This window comes from Siniperca chuatsi, linkage group LG16, assembly GCF_020085105.1.
Source record: "Siniperca chuatsi isolate FFG_IHB_CAS linkage group LG16, ASM2008510v1, whole genome shotgun sequence".
NCBI classification, from domain to species: domain Eukaryota; kingdom Metazoa; phylum Chordata; class Actinopteri; order Centrarchiformes; family Sinipercidae; genus Siniperca; species Siniperca chuatsi.
In genome coordinates, this window is record NC_058057.1 from 25,049,355 (window position 1) to 25,061,708 (window position 12,354).

The window sequence follows — 12,354 nt, forward strand, 5'->3', positions numbered from 1 at the left end:
CTTCAGGTTAGACGTGTTGCCCTGGCCAGCTTATGCAGCGAGTGTTTTCTGACTCGAGTTTTTAAAGTGTAACCACACTTGTGACCGCTTTCAGCTCGCCATTGCCCTGACTCAGTAGCCCTTTTTTTACACAGAGATCCCGCAATACTGCCGTAAAGAAGAGCGGCCTTTATGCCTGCTTTGTTTTTTTACACTGAACCAAACAACGCTGCCCCATTGCGTGATTTAGATAGCAGAAAGTACCCCCTCAAAATAGGCAGAGCTGATCGTCATAGAGACGCTATCCAGCAGTTAGGAAACAACCTACACTGTACATTTACATCCAGACAGACAGCTTCACTACTCAGCTTTTCCTCTGCATCGCTCGCATTCACCGTCACTCTCTTAAATCCTAATCCTTTTCTGATTTATTACTAAATAGAAGTTATTTAGTAATAAAAAAGAACCGATGCGATAGATAAAAGTAGTAGTAATGATAAAATCCTAATGATACCCATCCCAAAACACTAGTTTAACACTACAATTTGTCAAAAAACAACAATTTTATTGGGGACCCACTCTGTTTTCCGGGCACCCTCTCAAATGACCACCTGTGGGTCCCGGGACTCACTAGGTGGTCTAAACACAAGTCTGATGACAAAGAATTTTGATGTTACAGTAGAGATATTTTGCAATCATTGGCATTGGAAATTACATGTAAGAATGTAAAGTATATTAAGCTCACTGTAAAGTCACTTAATGCCAGATATGTCATTATAGATAAGTCAATATAGGGATATTATTATAGCATACAGGGCTTAAAATATGAACACTTGCTCCCTTCCTCTCAAAAAAGAGAAAAATCATGTATATTTTACGTTAATATTGCATAAATAATCAACAAATTCTCAAAAAGCCTCAACATAGTATTTTTATGATCATGCCTCTTAACGCCTATGTTTGGTCCTAATATGACAGTTGAAGAAAAGGTATTTGAAGGACAGAATGATCCTTTATGTGTCAGTGGTTGTGTTGTCGGAGTTGGATTCGGACAGGCTCCTGACAAAACAACACGGCATCATTTTTACTTTACATTTTGTGTTAGTGGAGGCCAAAATAAATTGGTAAAAATGCTGTTTTTGATCCAGAAAGCACTTTGTTGGAATAACCTCGGGGTAGTGAGAACACAGGCAAACAGCCAACTGTTGGCAAAGTGTAGAGACCAGAATCAAACAGCCATAAAGTTGTTCACATTCATGATCAAAGATCATTTGGACGCTCTGATAGCACTGTGGACATGAGCCAGCTGAACAGTATTACATTTGAAGGACACTGATAACAGTTGCCCAACATCCTCCAAAACCAATACAGCACCTTCAAATAAAGAACATATGTTAAATATTGCTTTTTATTTAACACTCAAAAGTGCAGTACACAATACGCACAATAATCTCAGGAAGAGTACAGTAGTTTAGTGTTTCATGAAGGTTTATTAAGATGAGTTTGTGTTTTTTTTTAATGCACTGGGAATAAATAAAAAAGTGTTATGGTACACGATATAAGAACCCAAATGCAGAACACAAGGAAGTGGTACTTGGATGAGGTAGCATCCAACGAAAAATGCACATAACAGGGACAACAGCCCGACAACGAACAAAGGAAAAGACCCGGACTAAATACACTAAGGTAGGTGAGACAACGAGACACAGGTGCAATCAATCAAGGAGGGGCCAGGATATAGGATATTCTTACAAAATAAAAGTAAGCACTTTACAAGTACTCACCATCCTAACTAACAACACAACAGGAATAACATAAATGTAAAACATCACAACAAAAGTGTTAAGTAAAGAAAATTCCAGGTTCATTACATCAAATGGCTGCGTAAAGACCAGTTGTAAACTTTGTCAGGTTCCATGATAACTCTTACTTTCATTTTGCAGTGATTAATAACGTTTGTGGAGAAAACAGCAATGTATCATGGCTTCCAGTATTTATGTAATATACTGTATACCAGTGACTGACACAAATACATGTTCATGTAGTCAAGGCATATTTTTTTACTTTATGAACTGATGATGATCACCTTAATGCTTTATTACTGGGGCAAACTGGATTGTGGGATATATCTATAATATATATCTATATATATATATATCTATATCTATATATATATATATATATATATATATATATATATATATATATATATATATATATATATATATATATATATCTATATATCTATATATATATATATATATATATATATATATATATATATATAATTGCAGGTCTAAGGTTGGTAGGTGTGAATATAATAACTGCAAAGAAAAATATACTTGACTTGACTGAGGTTAGGAAAGGAGAAATTATTGCATCTTCCAGGAAAAAAACTACATTATTACATTGAAAAGGGACAGCTGTCGTCAGCCTGTTATGACATCTTCGCTCTAGAAATGCAGCCTTTGGAGAAAACAGCCCCTCAACTGGTACACAGTGATGTCATCCAGCTAGGTGACCAATCACCAGGAGATGAATCACTAACCGTAACCACTGGTCAATCAGGCTCCTGTCTAGACACACACAACACACCGTGATCACTGTGAACATCTGACACACGTACTTTCAAAACAGTAAATTTTACCATGAAAATCAATACACAGATGCTTAAAACTTTCTTCAGTTGGGTGGCCTATCACAGTCAATGTTTAGTCACATAAAGTTAAACCTACATTATGATCACATTGCAATAAAGTGTTGAGCAGGGACTATCTTGATCTTGATGCATTCAAGGACACTCAGATTTCACCTCTTAAATGCAAGACACAATTAAATTCCCATCATCAAATTTCCAAGTGTCACATTTGCTTATTGATTGTCTTCTTGGTTTAATTTTCCTACAACAGAGCTCATGCATGCATTGCATTTTAGCAGCTGACTCTCAAATGTTGGATGTCGGAGTATCATTGAACTCACCACCAGAGAGATTCAACATGGTCCCTGTTCTTAGTTGCATCACCAAATATGGTAACGTAACTTTGACCAAAACTAAATCAGTGATTGAAAGAGGAAGGGAATCGATTGCTCATTATTATGTAGTATTAAGAGCACCATGATCAAGAAGTCTAGTCATACAGTGGAAGAATGGAAACCATGTAGCTGCCCTGTGAATCACACTTGTGAATGTTTTAGAAAATGGTTGACAATGATGTAAAGCATATGTGATTTGTAGTTAATGAGCTGCAACATGTAACAGCACAGGTATAATGTTATATGTTGATTGCTGGACCCCTTGCAGTTCGCCTACAGAGCCAACAGGTCTGTAGACGATGCAGTAAACATGGCCCTCCACTTTATCCTCCAACACCTGGACTCCTCAGGAACCTACGCCAGGATCCTGTTTGTGGACTTGAGCTCTGCCTTCAACACCCCTCTACTCTTCTCCCTGTACACCAACAGCTGCACCTCCGGTCACCAGTCCGTCAAGCTCCTGAAGTTTGCGGACGACACCACCCTGGTTGGGCTCATCTCTGATGGGGATGAGTCCGCCTACAGGTGGGAGATTGACCACCTGGAGACCTGGTGCAGCCAGAACAACCTGGAGCTCAACACTCTCAAGACAGGGGAGATGGTTGTGGATTACAGAAAGAACCCAGCCCCACTCGCCCCCATCACCCTATGTGACTCCCCTGTTCACTTGTAAATATGTTGCACATTGCACATACTGTAATTTAAATAACATGTCGTCATATTGTACATATTCTTTATTATTATTATTTTCTTATATTTTTATATATATATATATATATATATATATATATGTATATATATATAACTTCATATATATATAACGTCAATTTTATAGTTACATTTCTTGAACTGCAGAACTTGCTTTATGTATCTTTATATTTCTATGTTTATTGTCAGGCATCAAAATACCAAAGCAAATTCGTCATATGTGTAAACTTACTTGGCATTAAAGCTGATTCAGATTCTTTTAATCAGTTATGTAAATGCAAGATTCAGAAAATAAGTTATAACACTGTGACTGTGAGTTCAGGCTTGAATCTTAAAGAAGAAGAAAGACTGTCAAGTGAGTCACTTTTATTTTATATTACTGACAAGCTAAACACACAATGTGGAGCAATATCCATTTGAATGTTTTTACCTGATATCATAGCAGTGCAATATAACCCAAATTTACAACAAAATAAAATGCCTCAACTGGCAAAATAACACAAGTTGGGGCGCACTTGGATGCTACAATATGTTCACAAAAAAAGTTCACAGCAAGCACATATTCTAACATTCAGGGTCATTATTTTTAGTTGCAAAACTGAACATCTTGACTTGACTGAAATATTTGGAAAAACTGAACACAATAAAAACTGTAATGCTCTGCAGCTTTTTCTTCTTGTCAAAAAATTCTCTTTGCTCACCTATAAAGATGAATTCTATAGCAATATCAACATATAATTTCACTTGTGACAAGAAATAATCATGTTGCAAATCCTGGTGTATGGGTTTTGTCTTTTTAAAATCATAAACTGGCAAAGTTATAGATCATCAAGCCCTTCTACAATCACTGTGCACTTTAATAGAACAGCCATCTTAATGCTGAGCAGAGCAATTCCAACACAAACTCAAAACAACTACTCAGAACACTGAGACACAAAACCACTCCCTAACAGACAGAAAACAGGTTTATGAATATGAGAAGTCTAATTTTCTCTAATTTATTTTGGTTTGCTGACATAGCTGTTGAAGCTGCTGGGATCATTGTCTGCTTCTCACTTCACTTGACTGCAGAATAAGTCACCTGCTCCTCCTCTTTGACCTGTAATACACAAACCAGAGGTTTTACATGATTCACACCACTGACTACAAAATTGTCTTTATTTCCATTTGCCTTGTGGTAAGCTGTCTATTTTCTGGTAAGTCATTGGTTTTTATTCACATCATGACAGTATATGAACAAAAAAGTTTTTCAGGGACATACCCTCCACTGCCAAAAGTATATGGACACCAACAAATTAGACCCATATGTGGGACATCTCATTACAAAACCATGGGCGCTAATGCGCTAACCAGTTCATCCCAAGGGTGTTGGATGGGGCTGAGGTCAGTCAAGTTCGTTCACACCAAACTGGGAAAACCATTTCTTCATGGAGCCGGCTTTGTGGAGGGGGCACTATCATGTTCAAAAAGTAAAGGGTCTTCCCCAAACTGTGGCCACAAAATTGGAAACACACAGTTGTCTGAAATATCATTTTAGTCCTGTAGCATTAAGATTTAAAATTAACAAAAATATGTGAACACATACTTTTGGCCATATAGTGTATAGTGTAAGTAATACATCAGCACATTAATAAAATGCATTCCACAAATTTTAGATTAAGCCATTATAGAAGTAGAAAGCCACAGCTGGGTAAATACAGGTGTATCAAGTCACTCACCTTTTTTTTCGGAGAGGCCTGTTGATTAGCATGGCTAACAGTGACATAGGTCAGATTGCTCTCCAGCTCATCCTGAGTGCAAACAACGCAGTGGTTTATAAAGTACAAACAAAGTGCACAGTATTTGCCTGTATTTATCGTGTGCAGTAGTGTTTCTCAACCTTATATGAAAATGCACATAAGCACAACTTAACAGCAGTGAGCACAGATTCCTTGTAATTTCCCATTTTGGATTTTACATAAGCTTAATTGGGTTTAATGGAAGTCACCTGAACTCTCAGTGTAAGTAAATATGTTTTTTGTGTACTTTATATGCACCAACATCAATGAGAAATCCTGGATTAATCTGTTATGGAACTTTATGAGAATGAAATGCCAGAGATAGTGCTTCACTCTTGTAGCCATCCAGGACCAGTATACATAATATGACGGTCCGGCATCAGGGCTAAAATAACTGCAAACCAAACTCCAAATATGTGGATTTACTTCACAAAAAAGCAGCGAATATACTGATTGCAAAGATTTTAATCAAATTAATTAAGCAGTATTTTTTCCGGATAGATCAGTTTTACTGTTAAATCCAAATAAGTTAGTATTTCTGCAAGCCAAAGACCAATGAACCACTCATGAACATTTGCTGCCTCGAGGCTTCTTCTAATATCTTAATTAACAAAATCTTAGAGTGAGCAAAAGGAAAACGGCTTCATCATTTACTGTCAGTTTGTCATCAGTGGCAAAATGTTGTACCAGATGTACAGTAAATATTGTAACTCAATTGGTATTTCCCTAGTGATTGTGTCACATGCAATGCATTTTACTCACAGGGTGTTGGGTTGGTTTTTGAACATCTAGAGGAAAAGGAAAAATTTCAAAGATGAGTCTTCAAATATCATCATTCCTACACATACATTATACACTATACACATCATGTTATCATTTATACTGTGGCCATGGGAACACTTCTTTTTGATTGGCTGGCAGAAGTCCACTGTAACTGGGTCACCTCAAACATTGACCAGAAGGTCAACAGTTTCATTTAGTTTGCTAATTTAGTATTGCAAGGTATATTACATTGCAGGTAACCATAGCAATGGTACTTACAGTATGCTTAATGCAAAGTTAATTCTCTCTTACTGTAATTCTCACTAGGGTATTAACATAACATAACGGTTACATTTATTTCCAGTGATAGTGGCCATGGTGTAAGCACAAAAATGCACTCTGAGGAGTCCTGATAGAGAAAATGATAGACTAGGTGGACCATTTACCTATTTATTGTCAATAAATACATTATTCCAATTCCATATATTGAAGTGGAGTGACAAGCAGTCACATCTAACAAGCCAGTCAACCCACATTTGAGCCAGAAAACTGGAAAAGAAATATCATGAACTGATATATAAAAATTAATAGTTATCCATACATTTATTATATCATCTCATTTAACATTTAATTCATATTGTGTATTATATGTGTCACATTAAATTTGAACAAATATTAGTACTTGCTCTGTTTTACTGACCCTCTATCACTTTGGCTCTCTTCCTGTATTTGATGAGAACAACAGCGATGACAACCAGCACTATTACCACCCCGACCACTGCACCGATTATGATGTAGGTCTGATCAAAAGTGGGATCTGTGATTGAAGGATAGCAGTTAGCCAAAGAAATTAAATTCATAACAAAATATGCAAAACAACTTTTGAAAAATATGTGACCCCTCATCTAAAAATACATAATCTAATGAGTTACTACTTGATTACAAGTGATTTACATGTAAATAATCAGATACCGTTTTTGGTCAAATTTAGATTTTCAACTCATCCTAATCTGACTTTGGCCGATCGTCTCTTGTCCTACCTGTGAAGACAGGTGTGTAGTCAGCCTCTATCTCTACATTGTTCTCCTTATTAACAAACTGGCAGGAGTATCTCCTGTTGTGGCCACTCTGATGCTTCACAGTCAGAACAGAAACACAGTTCATCTGTCCGAGGAACTTGTACCCAACACCTTCACCAAGCAGCACAGTTCCTGTCTCATCCACCCAGCGGATGATGTTCTGCTGACAAGAACCGCTGTATCTCAACAGAGAGCACTCTAATGTGACTTCACCGTCCCTCTTTGGATCAGCGTCTGGTGGAGATGGAGAGACTGAGAGAAAAAACAAGTGATAACTGTTAATTTAGCATAAAAAGTGTTGGACGTCTGCCGGACAGTCAGCGACTTTACTACAAGACCCTGACAAGTCTCTACTCATCTTCTGTCATCATTGTTCTACTGAGTTAAAATGTTAAACAATGGCCAATCAGATTGGCTCCTCTCTTTACTTGAGCCCCATCCGCTCCACCTAATCTTGCTCACTGAGAGGGTCCCTCATGTTAAGGGCCATCCCAAACCAGTGAGGCATTCAGTTCCATGTGAAATGTGAAGTGCCCATGGACATTGTCTTCCCTTGAATGGAAGGGGTGTCCCCATAATGCCTGGATTAAAGATGGCTGTTGTTTCCTCCTTCATGTGGAGTGTCTTTCACAGCTGAGGGTGTGAGGGAGGGATCAGTTTTGGAAAGGGCCACAGTGTAAATTACTCTCCTTTAATACGAAGGAGGATATAAATAAACAAGTAAACTCATCACTGCCCACCTTAAGCAGCAAACTGACATATCACACTGACAGACACCTTGCTTGCTCACTGGCTGGGTTACAAGGAGAGGCCTAGTGGACAGGAAAGGGTGTAAAGATGGAATGAGGTTGAGCTTGGCACAATGCAACATTTTTTACCCAAAACAACATGTGCAAAAAGCAGAATTCCCTCTTGATAATCTCAATCAGTTTTCATGGAAATGAGCCTCACTTGTCAGAACATCGAGATGTATCCATACATCCTGATCAGTGTCCTGCCGACAGGTGTAGCGACCAGCATCCTCAGCAGTGATGTTGTTAAGGACCAGAGAGCAGCTAGTGTCCAGACTCAGCCTGGCAGCTCGGGCTGAGCTCTTCACAACATTTCCATTCGCAACCTCAGAAAAAGTCTGAGATCGATCTCTGTTGTAAAGCCATGAAACCATGGAGCATGTTGTGTCAGACGATGATGCACTGGCACAGGGCAGAGTGACATCATGTCCAGGTACTTTGTAGAGAGGGAGTACTCCACTGACGCCCGCTGGAAAGAAAAGAATACATGTTCTGTTAGAAATGACACAATACACATAAAATCATCTGCATGGAGACCAAACACTTAACATGAGGATTTTAATGCATTTAATTTGGTGTTTGTTTTTATTATCATCAACCGGTAAACCAACTTGTACTTCACACTTATTTTATTTTATACTTATACCCACTTGGTACTTAATTTATTTTCTGACCTGTATTATACTGGATTATATATATTTTTTGCTTAGTACTTCTATCCCCGTGTGCACGGACGTGATAGTGAGCTGCTGTAACAAAAGAGTTTCCCCTCGGGGATCAATAAAGTATTTCTGATTCTGATTCTGATTCTGAAAAAGAAACAAAAAAGATTGTCCAGTTCATAATTAGGTTTTTACATTTGCAACCACAGGGAGGGAATGTGTCACCCTCTGCCATCTAGTGGTTGTGTTTATATGAGAGTAATTTTCATTTATGTGTCAGTTAATTAGTGAATTGTGGGCTCTTTGGGAAATATATACACTCCACTGTTAAAACTACAAAAAAAAGACCACACAGTTGACCAGAATAAACAAAGGTTGACTCAGATCAAATAAAATCTGCAGATCTGATGTTATTGCCTTTGTTTTGTTTTGTGTGCACTTTCATTATTCTCTGCACTGTGTGTACTAACTGCATCACGTTATAATGGAAATACTTGCATATGCTCACATAGGTGGACTTTAAAGAAACCACAGAGAAAGCAGAGCGAACAAACTATTTGATCATTACTTTACTGTCCTTGACATCTGCATATGCCGAAGTCTATATTCATTGAAGAATCTACCTAAAAATAACTGACTCATAATTGCAATCTTGTTCTTGTCTCACACAACCAATGTCTAATTTTTACAGGCCAGAAAGGTTATCAAAGCTTATCAAAGTGGCCTCTAAAGCAGGAAAATTGTGACTTGTTCCTCAAAGCAATTTTTCACACAAGCCTTTTGACTAAGAGTAATGAAAATTTCACATTTCTGTAAAATTATGATTAACATTTAATTAAGAAAACAGAGCTTTACCTTCTAACTGAAGCACAAAAATAAGGAATAATTCCAGTAGAGACATTCTGTGTCCATTCTCTGTCGGCAGACGTTGTGTGATCCTTTTTTTCTCTTGTGTGTCGGTGATGGTGCAGTTTCCTCTTTGTGGTTGACCTACTGTGTGAAAATAACTTGCGAAATAGCAACACCCAGCAACCAGCCTGTCGTAAGTTCCAGAGAGTTAGAGTTACATCACTTCTATGCGCCATCTAAACTGACTGCACACAACAGAAACTTGTGTTTCACGAACTGCAGTTGTGCCAGTTTGAAAATTACAAAGAAAATCCATTTTAATCAGGTTTTTTTTTTTAGCAATTTAGTAACATCCAAAGGAATTTATGAGTTTTTTTAGCCTAAGAAAAAATACATAATTAATTCATCCCAGTTTATATAACACTAACCATTATTCCACTGAAATGGAATCTGTGTTGCTCACAGAGTAATGGAAATGTTGTAATTTCCACTCCGTCATTTCAGTGATGTAAACAAAAGAGGAAGTGGCATTTTAGGCAAGAAACCAAAAAACAGAATAACAAGACTAAGAGTCTACAGCCATGCTAGCAGCTCTGTGAGACTGTATTTAGGCAAAGCGGTGCTTAGAACTAAGTGCTAACACATCTTAGTTTAGTGTGTTAGCATACTATCATTTGCTCCTTAGCAAGAAACATGAACTGCAGTTTGATGATGAAAAGTTAAGGTATCACTAAAGTTACTAAAATTGATCCTAAGAGGAACATGAACGTGTGTAACACATTTCATGGCACTGCATTCAATAGATGAGACATGTCACTCAAAACCACAAATGTAAACTTCGTGGTGGCGCTTCAGGAAAAGTGAGGGGATCACCAAAGTCACTATAGGGTTCATCCTCTGGGCACCATGAGTATCTTTACCAAATGTCATGATAATCTGTCTAGTAGCTGTTGAGGTATTTCAGTAAAAGCCAAGTGTCAACCTGCTTGTGGCACTAGAGAAAAAGTCATGGGATCACCAAACTCAGTAGCATTCATCCTCTGGAGAACATGAATGTCTGTACAAAATTTCATCTCAATCTGTACAGTAGTTGTTGAGATATAATAGTAATAATAAACTTTATTTATATAACACTTTTCAAAACAAAGCTACAAAGTTTACAAAAAATAAAAATTAAATAAAACTGGTAGACAAACAATGGTAAAACAATTTAAAAACAGTATAGCAGTTACACAGCATTGAGCAAAAGGAGTTACATATGAGAAAGAGTCTAATAAGTAAAATAGAATAAGAGAATGCCTTTGTAGGTTTTAAGAAGTGACAGAGTCAAGTCAGACCACAAACCCTATGAAAGCGCACTTATAAAAATGTATTTTTAAGTGGGATTTAAAAGAGGATATGGAGCCTGCCAGCCTGATCTCTGAACCTCAGGGAGGTTGTTCCAGAGAGTGGGGTCCCTAACAGAAAAGGTCCAGTCACCCTTGGTCTTCAACCTGGAATGTGGAGAGGCTAGCAGAGCCTTGGCTGAGGACCTCAGGTTCCGACCAGGCATGGTGTCAGAAGATCTGAAATGTGTCAGAAACAATAATAAAAATCATAAATAGCCAATGAGGGAAGCTTACAGTAATGTGCTTTCTTTTTGGTTTTGGTTTTGGTGAGTAGTCTGGTTGCAACTCTGTTGACATAAATAGAGAGAGAGTTAATAGTCCAAACAAGAGTTAATAAAATCATGTATGACGGACTCTAGATTTCTGCTGGATAGCAATGAACTGATCTTGGAGATTCTCCTGAGCTGCAGAAAGCAAGACTGGACAACTGTATTAACATGCTTGTTCAAGCTGAGGTTGTTGTCAAAGGTGACACCAAGATTTTTGCAGTTTGGGCCTGTATTTTGGGACAGAAATCTCAGATGTTGTGAAGCATGAATGTTAGCTGTAGTTTAACTGTAGAAAGTTCTGGGCCATCCAGCATTTGAGGTCAAGGATGCAGTTGTTGAGTGTATTAATTTGATAAAAATCATTGGGGTTAAAAGAGAGGTACAACTGAGTATCATCTGCGTAGGTATGGAATCTGACATTATGCCTGTGGATGACATGCCCTAGGGGTAACATATAGAGCGAGAACAAGAATGGACCGAGGACAGACCCTTAAGGTACCCCGCAGGTCATCTTCACAGAGGATGACTGTGAGTTGTCTTTTGGCTACACTAAAAGATCTATCTAATAAGTATGAATAAAACCACTTTAAAAAAGGACCAGCGATGCCAACCCAGTGTTTCAGACTTTTCAGTCAGGACTGAAGTGACTGACATACATACAGACAGACATTGCCATCCTTAGAGCTATGTCGCTAGCATGGCTAAAAACAATATCATCATGTCAGCTAGTTTGTGTTTCCTGACAAAGCATGATCTAAATATATTCTTTAGGGTTTCCTCATTTTGTATTTCTTTACCTTTTCCCACCAAAGATGTAAATATCAACATCAAATCTACGTTTGAGTGCTTTGGATTTTATATCATATGATTTATTTGTGACCATTATTTTGCTTTACCTTTGTCTCTGGGCTGTCGCATTTTTCTTATAGCCTAACATTTAGGGTTGTTGTTTTGTTTACTTTCAGTAACTTGCACTGACAGTTCAACGGACTGTTCTGCTGATGCCATCATACTGACTCAGTGTCAGTCAGACAGAACGTAACTGTGTGCCATGTT

General features: G+C 37.8%; 1 protein-coding gene across 1 annotated transcript; it reads right to left on the bottom strand.

Moving 5' to 3' along the window:
• Positions 1 to 4,071: 4,071 nt before the first annotated feature.
• LOC122863074 lies at positions 4,072 to 9,803 on the bottom strand. The gene is made up of 7 exons (XM_044169195.1): positions 9,648 to 9,803; positions 8,291 to 8,599; positions 7,301 to 7,591; positions 6,961 to 7,077; positions 6,261 to 6,286; positions 5,439 to 5,510; positions 4,072 to 4,819 (listed from the first exon to the last, which is right to left on the bottom strand). The coding sequence occupies exons 1-7, from the start codon at positions 9,691 to 9,693 to the stop codon at positions 4,778 to 4,780; spliced, it is 903 nt and encodes a 300-aa protein (XP_044025130.1). The 5' UTR covers positions 9,694 to 9,803; the 3' UTR covers positions 4,072 to 4,777.
• Between the last annotated feature and the right edge of the window lie 2,551 nt (positions 9,804 to 12,354).

Coding starts and splice junctions, on each gene's coding strand:
- LOC122863074 (XM_044169195.1), bottom strand. CDS start 9,693: ATGTCTCTACTGGAATTATTCCTTATTTTTGTGCTTCAGTTAGAAG. Junction 7,078..7,300: donor CTACACACCTGTCTTCACAG/GTAGGACAAGAG, acceptor CTTCAATCACAG/ATCCCACTTTTGATCAGACC. Junction 5,511..6,260: donor AAAAACCAACCCAACACCCT/GTGAGTAAAATG, acceptor GTTTGCACTCAG/GATGAGCTGGAGAGCAATCT.